Below are 18893 nucleotides of genomic sequence, written 5' to 3' on the forward strand. Positions count from 1 at the left end.
GAATGGAAGTATTACCTACAAATGAATGAGCTATCTCCTTGGTACTCTCAGGAAGGAAGGTCAGGCTTTTGTGCTCATTAGAAAAGCATCTTGGTCAGTAATGCTTGCTCCCAGGTGACTGTGGATTGGGTTGAAATAATTAATCAAGAGGTTAGACTTAGAGCTACTTGCTGATTAAGAAAAGTGGCTCAAAAAATGAGACGGCCTCATCCTGGTGCAGCTCTCTAGAACGGGAAGATTTCCAATGCATGTTCCTATACTCCTGTCTGCTGGAGAAAGTGTGTTTTCTGGGAGCTTTCCCACGGAGAGACCCTTCTGACCTTGAGCATCTCATTAACTTGTGAACCCAGAGAGGCCTTCCGGCAGCATTCAGATCCCCCGTACTGTTGGGCTGGCCAAAAGTTCGATCGAGGTTCCCCATTGCATGTTATGGATGCAATGTTTCGGTTCTCTTTGGTGGAAGGAATGGTATTCCCGGGCAGACCACGCTCCGTGTCATGACCACGGGCTCTGAGAGTTGCGATTTTATCCATGGGATTTTGCTGCCACTTGCAGCACAGAGGCCGGGCCTCGGTGGGTGTTTGGTGTAAGTAGCGCCTTGACTGGCCCTCGTAGCCCCTGGATAAGGGGCGCCCCCGCTTCTCTCCCTGAAGTTTCGGTCTCAGGCCTCCACGCGCAGATGGACACACCGCTCTCTGTCTTCCTTCCTGGTAGAGACCTTAACAGCGTGAACTGTGATGAGCTTGGACCACTGCCGCCTGGCTGGGAAGTCCGCAGCACAGTTTCCGGGAGAATATATTTTGTGGATCATAATAACCGAACAACCCAGTTTACAGACCCACGGTTACACCACATCATGACGTAAGACTTACAGCCCTTCGCTGACCTCTTTACCGTTACAGTGCCCTGTTTAATACTGATGTTTCCCTCCATCTATTGACTGCATTGGGGTTAGCAGAGAATAAGCGTGAGCAAAATAGGGTAATTACTGAGTGGACAGTCGTGTGTTTTAAACTCTCAAACCAGCTGGGTGCAGTCCTGCAGGCCTGCGTCACAGCCAGCCTGTAACTGAGTTGCAGCCTAATCAACCCCCCGAGCTGGCGCAGCTTCATTCTTGTAGCTTCCACACGCATCTCTGATAAGATGGGTGGCCTCAGAGTGGGAAGCAGCGGAGCAAGGTTTTCCTTGGGGCCTGGCTCACCACTGTGGGAAAGGGCTGGTCCAGAGCTCCGTTTGGCTTCCCAGACCGTCATTCCTGAGGGACTTGGGTCTGGGGATGACCTTGGATCCCACACTCCACATCCCAGGTTCCCCATGTCCTCAAACATGAGAGCCCGGGGATGCTTGTCACTGACTACTGACGTAAGTCAGCAAAACTGGAGCAGAACAGATAGCTGGCCCTGGTCCTCCTCTGTCCCTGGACTCCCGCTTCCAGTGAGTAGACGGGAGATCTCCTGGATGAGAGGAGGCGCAGTCCCCGTCACACGCCCCTTGTTTGCTCTTGTGCGTGTCACCTCCTCCCGTGTCATCTGCTTTCAGGGCTCCGGTCACCTCCGTTTAATTCTCAGCCCCGAGGCCCCACTGAGAGCACATCGGTCAGCTTCGTATATGCACTAGATGCCGATGAATGCTAGAAGTTTCTGTTGTTATTTATGGCAACGATAATGTATGAGATACGGAGATGGGAGTCTCCTTTGTTATATCCCGGACATCTGTTGGGTTGGCCAGAAAGTTCACTTGGGGTTTCTGGTAACATCTTACGAAAACGATGGTCTGAGGGTGGCCACCCCCAGTTTTCACGGATGTGTGTACAGAGTTGTGTCACCGGGGAAGCACTCTTGACCGGAAGTGGGGGTCCTGACCTCTCTTCTCAGTCCCTTGGTGTGCGTAGGGGGGGACGCCGCTGGCCGCTGCCCTTGGGGTGACCGCAGCGCTTCTGTTCTCAAGTCACCAGTGCCAACTGAAGGAGCCCAGCCAGCCACCGCCGCCCCCCAGCGAGGGCTCCGTGGAGGACGAGGAGCTGCCCGCCCAGAGGTACGAGAGAGATCTGGTCCAGAAGCTGAAGGTCCTCAGACACGAGCTCTCCCTGCAGCAGCCCCAGGCTGGCCACTGCCGCATCGAGGTGTCCAGAGAGGAGATATTTGAGGTACGGGGTTCGGGGCAGCTGGCCGTCGGGCCGACTCTCTCCCTCGTCAGCAGACAGTGAGTTCTGCTTCCTGTCTGGTGTGTCGGGGATAAAGTGCAGGGCTTTATCAGGGCTGAAGCCCCAGGCAGGAGACGGAACAGTATTTCCTCCTGTGGTCAAGGTTTAAAAATCAGTGACTTCTGAGTGAAGATCTAGCGATCTGTACAGAACCAGCACTAAGTGGTACTGTAAATCCCGCGCCTGCACTGTATGGATGGGATTTCCTGCCGTCGGCCCGGCATCCTCAGAACCGAGCATCCCCGCACGGGGCCTCGCCCGCCACCTCCCCGTAGGCACTGCCTCCCTGGAGAAGCCAGCGGCCTCCCTCTCCCTTCTGGCTCTGGGTGGCGTGCTGACCTCTGTCCAGCTGCCCTGCGGCATCGGGCTCCCTAAATAGGGCACCTCTGGCGGGCAGGGCCCTTTTCTCGGGCCCACCGTCATCAGTAGAGTCTCAGCCGTGTGTGGGCCTCTGTGGACGCCTGGCTGAGGCGCAGGCCCTCCCGGCCCGCAGCAGCCGGGGCCGCTCAGCGCCTTCTCCAAAGCGCCCGGGGCCGCACGAGGGGAGCAGCCCAAGCGCCGGGTTTTGCCCGCCGAGCGTCTTAAACGGCTGTCGGGATGGGCGCTGGACTGTGGGTACGCTGCTGCCAGACCTCTTCCACTCAACATCCTCTCGCCTCTTGGGATGGTCGCTTTGAATCCCATTAAATTTAAAGCAAGAGAAGGTTCTTAAGTGCCTTTTCACTGAAAACACCTACAGACACGGCGCTGGTTCCCCTCCAGAGGCTGACTGAGGCCGTTAGGCTGACCACGTGTTTTCTGTGTCTGATAAGCTGCTTCATGTTCCACTTAAAGCCTCCTTGGCTCTGACTCGGTGGGAAAATGTGATTTTTTACTTCAGATGTAAAACCAGGCTCAGAATTCTTTTCCTATTTCTCTCTCATGAGGTCTTCATTTGGCTAAAGCATATAAACTTATAGGACACATTGGAATTCATTTGTGTGGAGAAAATCAACCCTAGAGGGGACGTTTAACCCTTAAGTCGTGATTGTGCTGAGGATACACGTGTGTATCCTTGGGTGCAGTGTCAGCTGCCGTGAGCTTGGTTGTTTCTGAGGGAGCGATGGTGGGAGAAAGGTGGAGGAGGAGCAGTGAGCCGGAGCCCAAATAAACATCCTGAACAGGAACCAGACAGGACTCAGATCGGAATTCTTAAAAATAAGCTTGGCTCTTATTTATAGTCGGGCTCCATTATAAATAACCTTTCATCATGTTATAACTTTAAAAATAAGACAAGTTCTTCTCTCTGAAACTGTAATTTTGATGTGCAGGAGTCTTATCGCCAGATAATGAAGATGCGACCAAAAGACTTGAAAAAGCGACTCATGGTGAAATTCCGAGGAGAAGAAGGCTTGGACTATGGCGGGGTGGCGAGGTGAGAGGCTCGTGTGTCCCCGCTTCTGCGTGGATGTCGGCACGCCTGTGAGCAGATGTTTGCCGAGCGGTCCTCTGCCCCTCCCTGGTGCTGCTCTTGGGGCGGTCAGGACTTGGGTCTTGCCATCAGAGAGCGTTCTTAGAATTCCTAAAAGCGTGTGCTCACTGGCATCTCGCCATGACCCATTGAGACCCAGCTCTTGCCCCAATCATCGCTTTACTTCTTACAAAGTTTGAATTAAACTTTTAACATTACTCCCTTCTCTATCTGGCCTGGGACAGTACACTCACTGAACTTGCAGTTCAGGAACTTCTGAACCAGAAGTTAATGTGGGGGCAGCCTGGCTTTTGCCATAAGAGGACTTTCAGGGGTGGGAGGAAGGCATGTACATTGCCTTTGTGTCAAATGGTTTTCTAAAGTGAAGTTTGGGTCAAAATAATTCATGCAAATGATTTTAAAGGTAATATTTTTTTGTGATTATGTTATGTTTCCTATCTTCCCTCTTCACCTTTGAAACAACAGTTCTTTGGCTCTTTTAACTATTCCTTTCAATAGAATGCATCATCTAGATCGTTAACTTGATCAAGTTCATTTATTACCTACTGATCCGGTGATGTATGTTTGTAGGCACAGAGACTAGGTCATGGTTGTGGTGAGGATCAAATTTAATTCTTCCCGGTTTTGTAATGTCAGTATTTTTAGTTCTTCTGCCATTGTCTTTGTAACTGTACATGATATGTTTTTGTCATTATTTTTTGTTGTCCACTAGAGAGACTGTCTCTTGGCCTCTCTTTTTCATAAGAAAAGGATATTAACGCTCCTGACTTTCCCTTCCTTCCACTTCTTACCTCTTACATTCTATCATCTGTAGTATGACTTTTATAAGTGTCAAGATCAAAGATTTACATTTTGTTCTGTAACCAAAATTAAGTCAGTGTCTTGTGCTTATGTATTATTTGTTAAGAGTTGAAAGTCAATACATTGTTTTATATTATTATGACAGTATAAATATTGTTCACTGAGGGATTAAGTGGTATTCTGTATTCTATCATTTATTTTATCCTTTTGAACAGATTTTAATTTTTCTAAGAATTTCTTCTTCTTTTTCAAACCAGGTGTTGTCTTTGTTGCTCCATTAAATATCACCTTTTGCCAGTTCCCCCCTCTCCCATTCTCTCTTGTGGAGACCCTGTCCACCCTGATAATGGTTTCTTTAGACCTTTTGCACAGTTGTCTTCATGGGACATCACTGCTTTCTTGGGTCGGAGCCATTGTTGTGTGGGTCCCATGGCTACTTCCTCCTTGGCTTACTCCCTTACGTTACTGGAGTATATCCTCAAGTAGCTTTCTTAGAAAGGGTGTGTGGGGGGTTAATTTTTCCAAGATCTTAGGTCTGAAAATGTCTTATAATCTTCACTTTGATAGCTTGGTTTCTTATAGACTTCTAGAAAGAAAATCATTTTCAATCAGAACTTTGAATTTGCTCTACTGTCTCCCTGCACCCAGGGTCACTGTCTGGTGACAGTCTGGTTTTAGTCACTTCTGCGCTATTTGTCCCCATCCAGGAACATCCATCATCCATAGATGCTGTACCTTTTCCCTGTTTTCCTCCCCCACTCCTGTCTTCAAGGCCTCCTTGCCCGGATCCACCATCCTGCTCACTCCCCCCACCTACTCCTCACTTCCTTGCTCCTCTTTCGGCTTGCTGTACTCACTTACCGGCAGAACCCCCGTTCTGAAGCTCCCATCCCGTGTGAAGGAGTCCCCTCTCTGACAGGGTTACAAGTCAGGAAATCACCAGTGACTGCACACCTCAACTCTGGTAGGTGCTGCAAGGGGCCTTGTTAACATGCGGTCGTGTGTGACAGTGGTCCTGTCTTGGGGTCCAGGGGACAGGAGAGCCTCCCACCCTCACAGTTTAGAATACACAAGCAGATTCTCAGCCCTGCAGCAGTCAGCACCAGCAAAATTAGGTTCTGAGAAGTGATATGGGGGTCTTACTACGTCTCTGGGTGAAGTTGGGATCTTTTCCAGCCGCCAAAAGTAAGTAAGTAAATGGGGCCGGGATCAGAATCGTTCCTCCAGCCTCTTCCAATCGCATCCGCTTCTCTCCCCTTCTGCCCCTCCGTCTGGGATGCAGGATGAGCCTGGACCTTCCTGACCATGTGCTCACACTGTGACTGCCTCTCCCCGGAAGTGCTTTTTCTTTCTAGATTGTCCCAGGTTTCTACCTTGATCTTCCCCATATTGATTCTAGGAAGCATCTTTCTTCTGGCAAATGTAACTTATGTTTGCCCTGAAAACACGAATCCCGTTCCCGACAAGACAAGGGCTTTAGGCTTTACGTCCCTCTCTTCAGGGAGACTCCTCGGTTTCCTCATTCATATTTGTCCTAAATTCATATCAAACTACTTCCATTCTCTCTTCTCTGCCTTTTTCTTTCTAGTCTCAGGATGTCTCAAGAGTCAGTATCTTGAATGGTTTCACTTTACATTGTTTCGTGCGTAGCTGGGGTTATGGTCCCTAGGCGAGCATGTGAACAGCTGGGTGAAGTTTGATTTGGAAGGAGTTCGCTTTCTCTAGCGCTTTCCATGGTTATCAAGTCTTCCAGACGGAGAGGAGTCTTGGTGTAGCTGCCTTGATGAACGTGGTGCGGCAGGGGCGGAGAAGCCCTGCTTTTCTGCCGCTAGTCTGACCGCCCTTGTTTCAGCTCTCGAGTCTTCCCCGTGTCTGAACGGTCCATACCTGTCGTGGAGGGCTGGGGTGTGTGTGTTACACGTGCGTGTGCGTCTGCTCCTCTCCCCGCCTCTGGCTCTGAACCTTTTGCTCTCTCTCTCTCTCTCCTGACTCTGGGGACGGCTCTTCCTTGACCATTCTCCTGCTCTATACCTCGTCCACTGCTCAGTCGGAATGTTTGCTTGTATTTTAATCACTTCCTGTCTAGACAGTTGCAGGTCCTTGGCGCTTATGAAAATAATTCTTTGTAAATCCAAACTCTGAAACTTGGGGCTGAACAAAGCACCAGAGTTGGGAAATCCTGCCTTCATAATAAAGAGGCTTCCTAAGACTGGGCATCTCATCTCTGACAGTTCCTTCCTGTTGGAGTTCAATATGTCACTTTGTGTCGGTGTGATCATTTTGCGGGCATTTTTACAAGCTTCTCTGACAGATTATCTGCATTTGTGCTTATCCTTCCATATTTTCTCAACTCTCTGTTTTCTGTTTGAAAGAGTAAGAAATTTTAGAACTTAATAAGATTCATCCATTTAAAGAAGTTTTGAGTAGAAAGATGACAAGGTTACACAAGTGTTTGTATAAGACTGCATACCTGGCTTTACCAAACCTGATCACAGCAGTTGAGTCACATTTTCTGTTTAGAGTGCTTTTTTTGTTTGGTTTTAATTTGGGGCTTTTTAAAATTAAAATATTCATTTGGCTGTGTGGGTCTTGGTTTCTGCACATGGGATCTTTGACCTTTCATCATGGCGTGTGAACTCTTAGCTTCGTCATGTGGGATATAGCTACCTGACCAGGGATTGAACCTGGGCCCCTGCATCGGGAGTGTGAATTCTTAGCCACTGGACCACCAGGGAAGTCCCATCGTCACCTGAGATTTTATCTCTACAAAGTAGCAGAGAAAACCTTCGTTGGGGCGCAGGCAGGCTGGCTGACACTGTGCCTCTAAGCTGGTGATGATTCCCGGCAACCATAGATAGTTCTCAGCTTCGGAGCTGCTAAAGTTTTAGCCAGAAAATCTATTTCTGTTACCACTAGAAGCAATTGTTTCCTTCTTGAAGCTTATTTGCCCAGTCTGTACAAATCACCTTCTCTCAAAGCCAGGCAGCCTTACCAGTTTGGCTTCCTAGGGCAGAGTCGATCAGTCCTGTGGGTAACATCTAAAACTAGGGGGTTTTCACATGTCTTCTTGTTGCTGTTCTTTCTAGGGAGTGGCTTTATTTACTGTGCCATGAAATGTTGAATCCATACTATGGCCTCTTCCAGTACTCCACGGACAACATTTACATGTTGCAAATCAACCCAGATTCTTCAATCAACCCTGTAAGTATTAATGAATAAGGAGTTCAGAAACTTAGTTGGAGAATTTAAGTGGCTTTCCAGTTTCAACCTCAATTCTTGGTTTATTCATTGTTCAGTTCAGTTCAGTTCAGTCGCTCAGTCGTGTCCGACTCTTTGTGACCCCATGAATTGCAGCACGCCATTCATTGTAGACCTCCTCAGTCTGTGGCAAATAAAACATGGGAAGGTAGAGTCACAGTTGGATTAGGATGGGCGGTTTCCACCCCTTACCTTCAGTGGCTGGTATCACTGAGTATGTTGTTTCAAGGACAAGAGTGAAATTGAGCTGCTCGTGGCACTTTACTGCCATTTGAGGGGACTCTGGCTCGATGGCTGTATTTGTTGACGGTGTCATTCTGAGAAGTGGGGTACGAGGTCGATCCTCCTCCCAGCCAGAACTGGAACATTCCCTTATGTAACTGGCCTTTTTGGCCAGCGTGCTGATACTCTTAGTTGCTCGTCATAGCAATGAGGAAACAGGAGCAGAATGTGGCCGGGGAGGCGAGCGGAGCGTGGGGCCGCGTCCCGTGGTCCCCAGCATGCACACGGCTCTGAGGGGCAGTGAGGGCGACCCTCGCCAGTGGTCTCTAATTGTAATTCCAACCTACGAGGAGAAACGGGGTTCCCTGGTTACAGACCACAGCAGCGCTGGTTTGGGGCTGTGTCCCCCCCTCAGCCCCTTCTCTGGATTTCTCTCTCTCCTGCTTCCTGTGGGATGGGGGGGGGAATGGCCTTTCACCTCTGTTTGCTCCTGGCGCGCTGGGAGGAGAGGCCGGCGGCCTCCTGGGTGCCAGCTGACTCCTGCCAGCACCGGGCGCTGCGCTGAGAGGGGCAGCTTGCGGGCGACTCTCTGCCATCACTGTGTTGAAATTCTCCATTTTTTGAAAAGGGGGTTCTGCATTTTCATATTGCACTGGGCCCCGCAAATTCAATAGCAGTTTTGAGGTGTTTGAACCAAGGGCACACGAAGTGTCATTCAGCACCTCTCCGGAGTCGTGCTCTCCTGTGACCTTTGGTTGGGTGGGTCCTGAGCGCAGCCTGTGAGTCACTGACTCAGGTTCCTGCCTGTGGGACAGGTCTCCTGAGCAGCCTGGAGAAACGACACCTGGCCACCCGGCCGGCAGCTTGCTAACACTCGGTGTTCTCTGCTGCCCCCTGCAGGACCACTTGTCTTACTTCCATTTTGTGGGTCGGATCATGGGTCTGGCTGTGTTCCACGGACACTACATCAATGGGGGTTTCACGGTTCCTTTCTACAAGCAGCTACTGGGGAAGCCCATCCAGCTTTCTGATTTGGAATCGGTGGACCCTGAACTCCATAAGAGCTTAGTGTGGATTCTGTAAGTACCGACTCAGGGAACTGAAAATTCACCTGTCACCTGTCTTAGGGTTCACCAGGTCCGTGTGTGTGTGTGCACGAGCACCACGGGTGTGTATTTGGAGGATGGGTGTGAAACTGGAGAACAGAAACAAACCACCCGAAACATAAAAGTCGATCTGACAAAGATATTTAATTGACTTACTATTTCATATACTGTCTGAGCAGCTTCTCTTCATGGACTAGTTTCTTTTGTTGTTTCCTTGAATTATTAGGTTACGATTGTGGCTGTTAATCCCCAGGCCTGCTGGTTTGTTTTTTTAACACTCTGAGGTGTCTCCTGATCTCTAGAGGGACCAAGTGAAGTGAACTGAGTCGGTCAGTCATATCCGACTCTTTGCGACCCCATGGACTATACAGTCCATGGAGTTCTCCAGGCCAGAATACTGGAGTGGGTAGCCTTTTCCTTCTCTAGGGGATCTTCCCAACCCAGGGATCGAACCTGGGTCTCCCACATTGCAGGCGGATTCTTCACCAGCTGAGCCACCAGGGAAGCCCCTAGAGGGACCGGAAGGATATAAAAAAAAGTCCAGATATTCAGTCGCCTTTGTTATAGGATTATCCTAAAACTCTTAAAAGCAACAGGCCCAAAAAAGGCACAAAAAGCTACGCAATCACTGTGGGTGTCGGGGGTCCTCGTGAATGGGCTGATTTCACAGGAAGGGGAGGTCCAGCTCTCAACTGTGTCCTGCATTCCATCCGCCTCCTTCCATGTGCCCCAGCTGTGTTTCCAGAAACATGGTGGACAAAGGAGCCAGTTCTAACTTTCAAGGGCTTCTGAAGCCCTGGGAAAGGCTGCCTGGAGGCAGTGCAGTGACATCTTCTGCCCCTTGACTCCGCTTCCCCATCATGCTCCCTCCCGTCTGCTCAGAGACCCAGGCGCCGTGTCTCCTGAAGCCCCAGCAGTGTCGCTCCCGTCACCCTCCTCTTGAGGGGGGAGCCGGGCCTCTGCCCGCAGGACCGCCGCCTCATGGCGGCTGAGGCCGCCCTGACCTCCGCCTCTGTGCTCCCTCCCCAGAGAGAACGACATCACCCCCGTGCTCGACCACACGTTCTGTGTAGAGCACAACGCTTTTGGGCGGATTCTTCAGCACGAACTGAAACCCAACGGCAGGAATGTCCCCGTCACAGAGGAGAATAAGAAGGAATATGTCCGGTAGGTAGGGTTCTGGGGAATCCTGGGACGGTGGGCAGCGGTCACGGTGAGATGGTCGAGGCTCCTCTGCTGCGTGAGCCTCCCGTCCCTGCCTGCACTTGGACCAGAATCACAGCAGAGACTTCCAGAAAGCGGTGGTGTCAGCAGTGGGAGCTCTGAGTGGAGGGCTGACCTGTTAAAGGGGGATTCGTGACCCCAGAGCCCAAGGGGGGACTGGCAAGGGACCACTCGGTTCTGGTTGACGGTGGTGACCCCAGGAGGCGGAGGAGGAGCCTGGAAGTTTGCTGTGCTCCGTCTCAGGGCATCTTCCCTCCGGTCTGTCCTTCCCCCCCGCCCCCGCCCGCCGCGCTGACCAGCGACTCCATGGGGTATTCAGACACAGGTGGGGCTGTCGTTCTCAGGGTCCTACATTTCATTTTCAAACTTTTTTTTTTTTTCAATTATGGCATCCCTAACAGGTCAGGTCAGATCCGACCGATTCAAGCAGAGAATCAGCGCATCTAAGGGAGGGGCTGACTTCCTTTCCTCCGAGTCTTAGGCTGGTCACCAACCACCAGGGGGCGTTCTTCCCCGTCAGCGGGGCCGGGCGGGCAGGGCCTAGCTGATGTCAGACCGACTCACCGAGGAAAGATGTTCATGAGCGGAGTGCTGCTGCTTCCAACGTGTGCCTTTCCCTCTCAGGCTGTATGTGAACTGGAGGTTCATGAGGGGCATCGAGGCCCAGTTCCTGGCTCTCCAGAAGGGGTTCAACGAGCTCATCCCTCAGCACTTGCTGAAGCCTTTTGACCAGAAGGAGCTGGAGGTGGGCCGTGCGGGGCTGGGGTGCGAGGGGCTGCTGTGTGCGGGGTGGGCTGCCTCCTGGGCTGGCTGCAGGAGCAAAGACAGGGTGGGGGGACAGGGGCGTCGGGGAGCCCTGAGCAGGGACGACGAGGCCCGGAGTCCAGCTCATCCATCAGGCTCCCCCTGACTTAGAGACCTCCAGCGTAGAGCTCCCCCAGTGCCTCCTCCCGAGGGGTCACCTTACACCGAGGATGTGACCATAGCCAGCTGCTCCCATGCTAGCCAGCTGCTCGACTTTGATTCCGGCTGTTATCAGGCCCAAGATGGAGTGTTACTGTCCTTTCTCATCCATCTTCCACTCACATCTTGTCCACCCCGGCACCACGTAGCTCGGGCCTTTCACAGTACCCCCAACCTTCTGCCCTGGTGTGGTGCCAGAGTGCGCGTGCCCCCCCGGGGTGGGGGAGTCACACTTTACACCCCACGTGTCCCCAAGAGGTCCTGGGAGGCGGCCCCGCTGGCCCTGGGGCCTGGCTCCTCCGTGCATGCCCACGCACACGCACGCATTCAGTTGTGGGGAAACGTCACGTCCGCAGCCACCCTACGCCCTGGAAGTGCAGAGACAGACGGGGGCCTCAGGCTGGCTGTGTGTGTTGGGGGGGGTGTCCCCTTGTCTGAACATTGCCTGGTTGACTGGGGCGTGGTTGGTCGGTCTCTCCACGGCCTGGGAGCCTGGGCGGCGCGTCGCGTTGCGTGTCCAGGAAGTGACCCACCTTCATGCCCCGCAGCTGATCATCGGTGGCCTGGACAAGATCGACCTGGACGACTGGAAGTCCAACACGCGGCTGAAGCACTGCGGGGCCGACAGCAATGTGGTCCGGTGGTTCTGGCAGGCGGTGGAGACCTTCGACGAGGAGCGGCGGGCCCGGCTGCTGCAGTTCGTGACGGGCTCCACGCGGGTCCCCCTCCAGGGCTTCAAGGCGCTGCAAGGTGACTGCAGTGGCGGCCGGGCGGCCGGGGGTGTCTCCTGGCATCGGGTCTTTCGCTTGGCCCAAGATCTCTTCTGTCCCCACTGCCGCCCCCAGGGTGAGAAACGCCTGTGAGCAGTAGGAGCCCGTGTCAGCGGCATGCATCCTCCACGCCGCTTGCTCGGGCTGTCTCAGCCCGTGGGCCCGCAGCGGCGGATGCTGGCCGGCCAGCCTGGTGCCCCACGGGGCTGGACCAGGAACGATCCCGCCAGAAAGGCCAGGGGAGCCGGGGTAGGGCGTGGGCTCCCCTCGCCCAACAGCGTGGATGGCTTGGGGGGAGGAAAGCAGCTTTAAAAGCGCACTCGGGTTAATTCTGAGTCTCCCGAGTGCGCTGTGCGGGCCGGGCTCTCAGTCCCCTCGTCCGCTGGGGCCCGCCTGGTCGGCTGCCTGGTCCAGTGAGGAGCCGTCCTCCCGGGTGTTCCTTCCGGCTCACCTGGGGGCCGGTTGAGTTCAGGAGGGGCCGCAGGGCTTGTGGTCGGTGCCTCTGTCCGGGAAGGGCCTCTTCCCGGCTCTGATGGTAAATCTGGGGGTTTTGTCACTTGATAACCCTGAGAGCTCGCAGAAGTAAGGTTGAGAATATTAGTACCTTAAAACTTAGTAAATGGACTTCACGTGTTCCTAGAGAGAGCAGGCAGGTTTCACTGGAACGTTCCCTGTAGCCTCGTCCTTAGCCTGAGGCCCTCCTGGACTGAGAGAAGTTCCCTCCTGTCCTGGGGCTTTGGTCCTGGCGTTCGTGTCTTTCTTCCTGTCGGCCTCTGCACAGGGGGTTTCGTGACTCTAAAACCTGCTTTTCTTGTGACGCTGCCATCCGCTGCCAACAGGGGGTCTGCCTGCTAGACATTCCTGGGTTTTTTTTTTTTTTTTTAAAAACAAATTCCTGGTGACTGAAGGATTCTGCTTTCAGAAACCTGCCCTGGGGCAGGCTCATGGTCGGCTGTGAGAGGAGAGCTCGGGCTTTGCTCTTCCTGCGCCCGTGAATTTTTTAGAACGTCTGATGTTAGTCACTCCGTGGCCATCATGTGCAACTCCCGAGACCACGCAGAGCTCCCAGGGCTATGTGAACCCCGACCCCCTCTGGCAGGGGGCCCCAGGTGGTGGCAGAGGTCCCGGGCCCCACCTCTGAAGCGTGTTAACTAGACTGTTGTCTTGTAAGGCTCTACAGGCGCCGCAGGGCCCCGGCTCTTCACCATCCACCTGATCGACGCCAACACGGACAACCTGCCCAAGGCCCACACCTGGTAAGGACCACGCCCGCGGCAGGGTCAGCACGCGGCTCTGTCAGGCGCACTGACCCCGGAGCTGCTCCCCGTGTGTGTGTATGTGTGGCCGCACGTGGCCGTGTGCGTGCCCACACAGGCGCTGTCCGGAGGGAGCACTGCAGGTGTAAGTTGAAGTCACTGGTCTCTCCCTTCTTGGAACTCTGCCTGTGACAGACGTGCTGAAAAATGTTTCCTCCCTCAGTCTTCACTTAAACAGTACCTGCAGTGGGCTTATTTCCTTTGTGGTTTAAAATCCAGTCACTCACTCACCCTGGTGAACCACGCATGGAGTGTCCCTCCGGTTGACCAGAACCTGTTCCAGACGCTGCCGGGACGCATGGTGACGTGGGGGGAGGTTCCTGGCTGGGAACCGGGGCTGGGGGTCCCACGCTGGCCACGACATCTGAGGGGGTGGGTCTCCACACGTGAGGATCCAGGGTCTGTGTCCAGCAGGCTTGGTCCTCTGATGGATGTGAAGAATGTCCTTGGGGTCAAGGACCTCTGAAAAGACTCCACACCCGGTAGCCTGACTCCTCCTCAGAAACTGTCCTTACTGGCTTGGCCCCTAGCAATTCAATAGGCCTCTGTGTGTCCTCTCAGTCAGAATTCTGTAGTTTTTGATTCAGTGTGAGGTAATAGCTTCTTAGGGCTTTTGGACACAGCTTTGGGAATGAACATCCCTGAGGAAATGCTGGCCCGTTCATCTAATCCCGTCAGGGATCTGACGTCTTGTTGGTTTTGAGAGGCAATCTGTTTCTGTCGGAAATACTCTAGACTGCCCCACTAAGTCCCAGAGGATTTGATGCATATGGGCAGTGAACTGATAGTGGTGTTTTGACCATGATGCTCTGCAAATGTGTTCCTGGTCTGAGAAATAACTTCTCCCCAAAACAAGAAACCAAACAAGGTGACAGCTTTGTCCTAATGTGGTTTCATTTTGGTTTGAAAGATCTTAAGATTTTGCTGTGTGTTGATTGATTGAAAATCTTTACCCAAGAAGCCCCAAGTGTACACACAAGGGTCCAGCCGCCCTCGCCCCTCTCCCGGGAGCAGGCCCTGGGCCGGGCAGGCGCGGTGGCGTGTCTCACCTCTGTCCTTTTCCAGCTTTAACCGGATCGACATCCCTCCCTACGAGTCGTACGAGAAGCTCTATGAGAAGCTGCTGACAGCGGTGGAGGAGACCTGTGGGTTTGCCGTGGAGTGAGGTGCACCCCGAGGAGCAGACATGAGTTCACGGCCACCAGACCCCGAGCGGCAGCTCTCTGGATGCCTCTGCGAAGCCGGCTGCGGCCCTGGAATCCTAGACACCTGAGGGAAAGGCTGGTCTCCCTGCTTTTGGCTGGGGGAGCAAGGGGGCGGGCAGACTACGGCTGGTGGCCCCTCCCACGTTCTCCTCCCCCTCCTGGCAGGACCACCCCCATCCACCCCATCCAATAAACGCAGCCGGGTCAGCACCGCTTCGGTCGCACGGGATCCTCTGCTCGGGCCGCGGCACTTGCAGTGGCAGCTCGGCGCCCGTGGGCTCCACGGGAGTCTCGACCCCCAGGCAGGGAGCCGCATGGGGCACACCCCACAGCCGGGCCCGCTGCTGTCTCAAAGCCCACCTAAGGCCCCTTTTCGAGTTCAGCAGTTCTGATTCCACACCCCACATCCCAGCGGCCTGCTCTGGGTAGCAGGTTAAGTTCTAACTGAACAAGAACCGTAAAATAGATGCTTACTGGAGTTCTGCCACTGCAGGAAGCTGGCGTCAAGACTGTGCTTCCGTTTTGGAAGGGGACGCGAGTCGGGGCGGCTTGCGTTGGGGGCCTGGCTGTTTCTTTTCAGGGTTTCCTGGCTGAAAACTTTGTTCTGCAGAGAAAAATGATCTTTCCTTTTCAGAGTCCCTTTAGCCACATTGTCTATCCAGTTCAAAATATTTTTCCAGCAAGAACCACCACATAACAGAGCTTATAAAACAGACCAAAACCAGCCCTGCCCCGCTGCCACAGCTGCACCTGGAAGGTGTCACCTGGATACTAACGAACCATTTTGTGGAAAGTGCTTAAGAACTAAACTAACAGGCCAGAATTCTGTCTTCGTAGCTGCTGGCTTGGTGCGAGCTAGCTTGAAAAGGAGAGAGAGAATGTCTAACCCCCATGATCTACGTTCACCCCAAGTCACTGTTTTACAAAAAGCGGGTCACGGATGGAGACCCGAAGGCAGAGGGGCCCCTGGACCCGTTGGCCCACGTCCGATGGCAACACTCACCAAACACCGCGGCTCGACTCGCCCGCCCAGGCGATGAGCAAGGCCAGAGAAAGCCCTGACCCTAAATTTCTAACACTGTTCCCCAGTTTGCACAAAAGTTCAAATATTTTAAAATGGTTCAATTTCATAGCTAGACTTCAGTGGAAAAACAGCAGCGGCAACAAAGTCTCCCGTGTGGACTTGCGTTGTTTTTGTTTGGGGGCCGAGTGCAGGGTAACTCGCTGGCAGGAGTGTCCCTGCCGAACTTCTGTTGTGGACGTTCCCGAGGTCCGTGCTGGGATCCATCTGGCTGTGGGTCTGGAAGGCGCTTTCTGGCTGCCTGACCTGTTCTTTTTTGTTCCCGACGCCTATGGAGCGCTGACCCTCTGCATCTTGCTGTGGTTCTTCTCTTGACCCAGAAGCAGTCAGTGGCCTGGGGGTGGGGGGGGGAGCACAGAGAGAGAAAGCCATGCTGTCGGGCGGCTCGCTGGGCTTCTAGAATAGGAAGGATGCCGGTGGCTGTAAAAGGAAAAGCGCCCCCTCAGAAGGTCCGGGCTGTGGGCTGAGCCATGCCCGAGTTACCCTGACGCTTTCCGGGGGTGCTGGGAGCTGGCTCCTCGGGGGCGTCCTCTGGGGCGTGAGGGTACAGACACACACACCCCGCCTGTGACCTGGACCTAAACCTAGAGGAGGGGACCGAGGGGGGAAGACATACCTGGTTTTCCTGGGGTGTCGGCCAGAGCCTGCCGTAATTAGGGAGGAGACGAGGGTCTCGGGGCTGAGAAGACCTGGAAGCAGGAATGAGGCGTTTGCCGCCTCTGCGGGGGGTGGGCTGCTTCCCGTGTCACATGTCACCTCAGCAGGAGCAGGGGGGCCCCACCGCGCTCCTCCGTGGGCTGCTGGCAACCGTGAGCTTCACCTCCCCAGGGCCTGGCTGCTTCCCTGCTGACACGTGGACCCCTCAGCCCCCACAGCTGGTGTCAGGGAGCCTGGCAGAACCTTCCAGAGCTCCAGGTCACTCGAGCTAAGCAGGCCTGTTGGTGCCCCTCGAACCTTAGTGTCCACGGGGAGTGGGCCTTTCGACCCCCCACCCCCACCAAAGAATCGTGGCGAGCCCCCCCCCCCCCCCTGCCCCCCGCCTCTGCCTGGAAGCTTCAGGGCCCAACCCCCAGGCTTGCCTCACCAGCGGTCACAGCCGACCCTCAGGGATGTAGCAAACCACCGCTCCTGGGTGCTTTTGGAGACCGGAGGGGCTGTGGGGCAGCCGCCAGCCATCTGCCGGCTCCTCCGGGAGAAGCGCCTGGGAACAAGGCCCGGGGCTCGGTCAGCCCAGGGTCCGTGTCCAGGGCGGGCGGTCCTCCAGGCTGAGCTATCTGAGAAGACGCCCCCGGCTGCAGCCAGGTGTTGCCACACGGCAGCCTTCCCAACACATAGTATGAATTTTTAAAATTTGTTTATTTTTGTCTCTCAACCACTTTATAATGTATTTTTATTTATTTTAAGTAACTGCTGCTATCCTTGTTATCCTTCCCACGGTTTTTATTGCTGATTTATTTTGTGAAAGTTGTACACTAATGTTGTTTTATGTCAAAGTCAAAAGTATTTAAAGAATACTAGTTCTATTTAATGTGGTTATAGAACCAGCTGGAAACACAGAACAGTGACTTTACAGCAGGCTGGACCCCGGTGGTCAGGTTCATTTTGTTACATATGCAATAAACTCACAACTTTACATTTTTGGTGTCTGTTATTTGGTGTGCAAAAGAGATTCCAGCTTTTTTTTTTTTTTACAAGACAGGAAGTCAGTGGCAAGGGCCTTCTAAAGGAAAGGAGCAAACTTACCATTACAGCAGTAGGAGGAACTGAGGGCAGCAAATTTGGAGAACAGTATGGAGGTTTCTCAAAAAACTAAAAATAGAGCTACCACGCTAAGTCGCTTCAGTCGTGTCCGACTCTGTGCGACCCCATGGACAGCAGCCCACCGGGCTCCTCTGTCCACGGGATTCTCCAGGCAAGGATCCTGGAGTAGGTTGCCGTTTCCTTCTCCAAGAGCTACCATATGACCCAGCAATTCCACTCCTGGGTTTATATCTGAAAGAAAAGCAGAAACACTAATTTGAAAAGATACACACAGCCCAATGTTCACAGCAGCAGCATTTAACAATAGCCAAGACATGGAAGCAACCGAAGTGTCCATCAACAGATGTGTGGATAAAGAAGGTGTGGTGTATATATATGTATGTGTGCATGCATATATACATACGTGTGTACACACACACACACACACACACAGTGGAATACTAGGCCATAAAGAATATTCTGAAGTTTGCAACAACACAGATGGACTTGGAGAGGAGTATTCTAAATGAAATGAGTTTAAGAAACACAGATACTTTGGTATCACTTATGTGTAATCTAAGAAATGAACTAGTGAATATAACAAAAACGGGGAACAGATGCACAGGGGACCAGTGGTCGCCAGTGGAGGGGACGGCGGGGGGAGATGCAGCGCAGGAGCTGGGGGTTAACAGGGCTTCCCCGGCGGCTCAGTGGTGAGGAATCCACCCGCCAGTGCCGCAGCCGTGGGTCCGAGCCCTGACTCGGGAAGATGCCACATGTCGGGAAGGGGCAGCTCGGCCGGAGCGCCACAACCATGGAGCCCGCGCCTCAGAGCCCACGTGCCCTCGAGCCGTCCTCCGCAGAGGCCAACCACCGCGTGAGAAGCCTGTGCACCGCAGCTGGAGAGCAGCCCCCGCTCGCCGCGACTAGGGAAGAGCCCGCGGCAACAGCCAAGACCCAGCACAGCCACAGGTAAAAACAAAAACCAGGTATAAAACAAGCTACGAGGATATAGTGCACAATGCAGGGAATATATAGCCAGTGTCTTGTAAGAACTATAAATGGAATATAACCTTTAAGATTGTGAATCGTTAACCGTACACTTCTAATTTACATTGTACATTAACTATACTTCAAGTAAATAAAAAAGTGTAACTTTGAAAAGAGAGGAGAAAATCCACTAGCAGGTTTGATAGCTGACACTGGATTTGGCAATGATTCCTTAGATATAAAACCAAAAAGCACAGGCAAAAAAAGAAAAATCAGGAAAATTGAACTAAATCAGAATTTAAAACCTGTGCGGGAAAGGACACTATCAACAGAATGAAAAGGCAGGCTGAAGAGGTGGAGAGAAATAGCGAAGTCACGTACCTGATAAAAGGGTTTAAGATCCAGAATCTATGAAGAACTCCTACAACTTACAGAAATAACGAGCAATGGTTTTAAATTTACATTTCTTCAAATAAGATACAAATGGTCTACAAGCTCATGAAAATATGCTCAACCTCACTAACAGTGAGAGAAATGCAAACC

At 53.0% G+C, this 18893-nt stretch overlaps 1 protein-coding gene and 1 long non-coding RNA gene across 4 annotated transcripts in view; one reads left to right on the forward strand and one right to left on the reverse strand.

Annotated features, from left to right (window-relative positions):
- Nucleotides 1–17253, forward strand: part of SMURF1 (SMAD specific E3 ubiquitin protein ligase 1) — an 89806-nt gene extending 72553 nt beyond the window's left edge. For 2 of the 3 annotated variants that reach the window (XM_043915294.1, XM_043915292.1), the window contains 10 exons: nt 715–861; nt 1948–2146; nt 3514–3617; nt 7562–7676; nt 8856–9034; nt 10091–10228; nt 10910–11030; nt 11797–11998; nt 13190–13274; nt 14400–17253. In XM_043915294.1, the coding sequence (XP_043771229.1) occupies nt 715–861; nt 1948–2146; nt 3514–3617; nt 7562–7676; nt 8856–9034; nt 10091–10228; nt 10910–11030; nt 11797–11998; nt 13190–13274; nt 14400–14499 (1390 nt within the window). In that variant the 3' untranslated portion in view covers nt 14500–17253. The remainder of the gene's footprint in view (nt 1–714; nt 862–1947; nt 2147–3513; nt 3618–7561; nt 7677–8855; nt 9035–10090; nt 10229–10909; nt 11031–11796; nt 11999–13189; nt 13275–14399) is intronic. The other variant, XM_043915293.1, reaches the window with a different exon arrangement.
- Nucleotides 9187–14512, reverse strand: LOC122701883. Its single transcript, XR_006343141.1, has 3 exons — nt 14384–14512; nt 10850–13758; nt 9187–10400 (listed from the first exon to the last, which is right to left on the reverse strand). It is a non-coding gene; the product is annotated as an uncharacterized LOC122701883 (long non-coding RNA).
- Nucleotides 17254–18893: the final 1640 nt, after the last annotated feature.

Source organism: Cervus elaphus, chromosome 10 (genome assembly GCF_910594005.1).
Source record: "Cervus elaphus chromosome 10, mCerEla1.1, whole genome shotgun sequence".
Taxonomy (NCBI): Eukaryota; Metazoa; Chordata; class Mammalia; order Artiodactyla; family Cervidae; genus Cervus; species Cervus elaphus.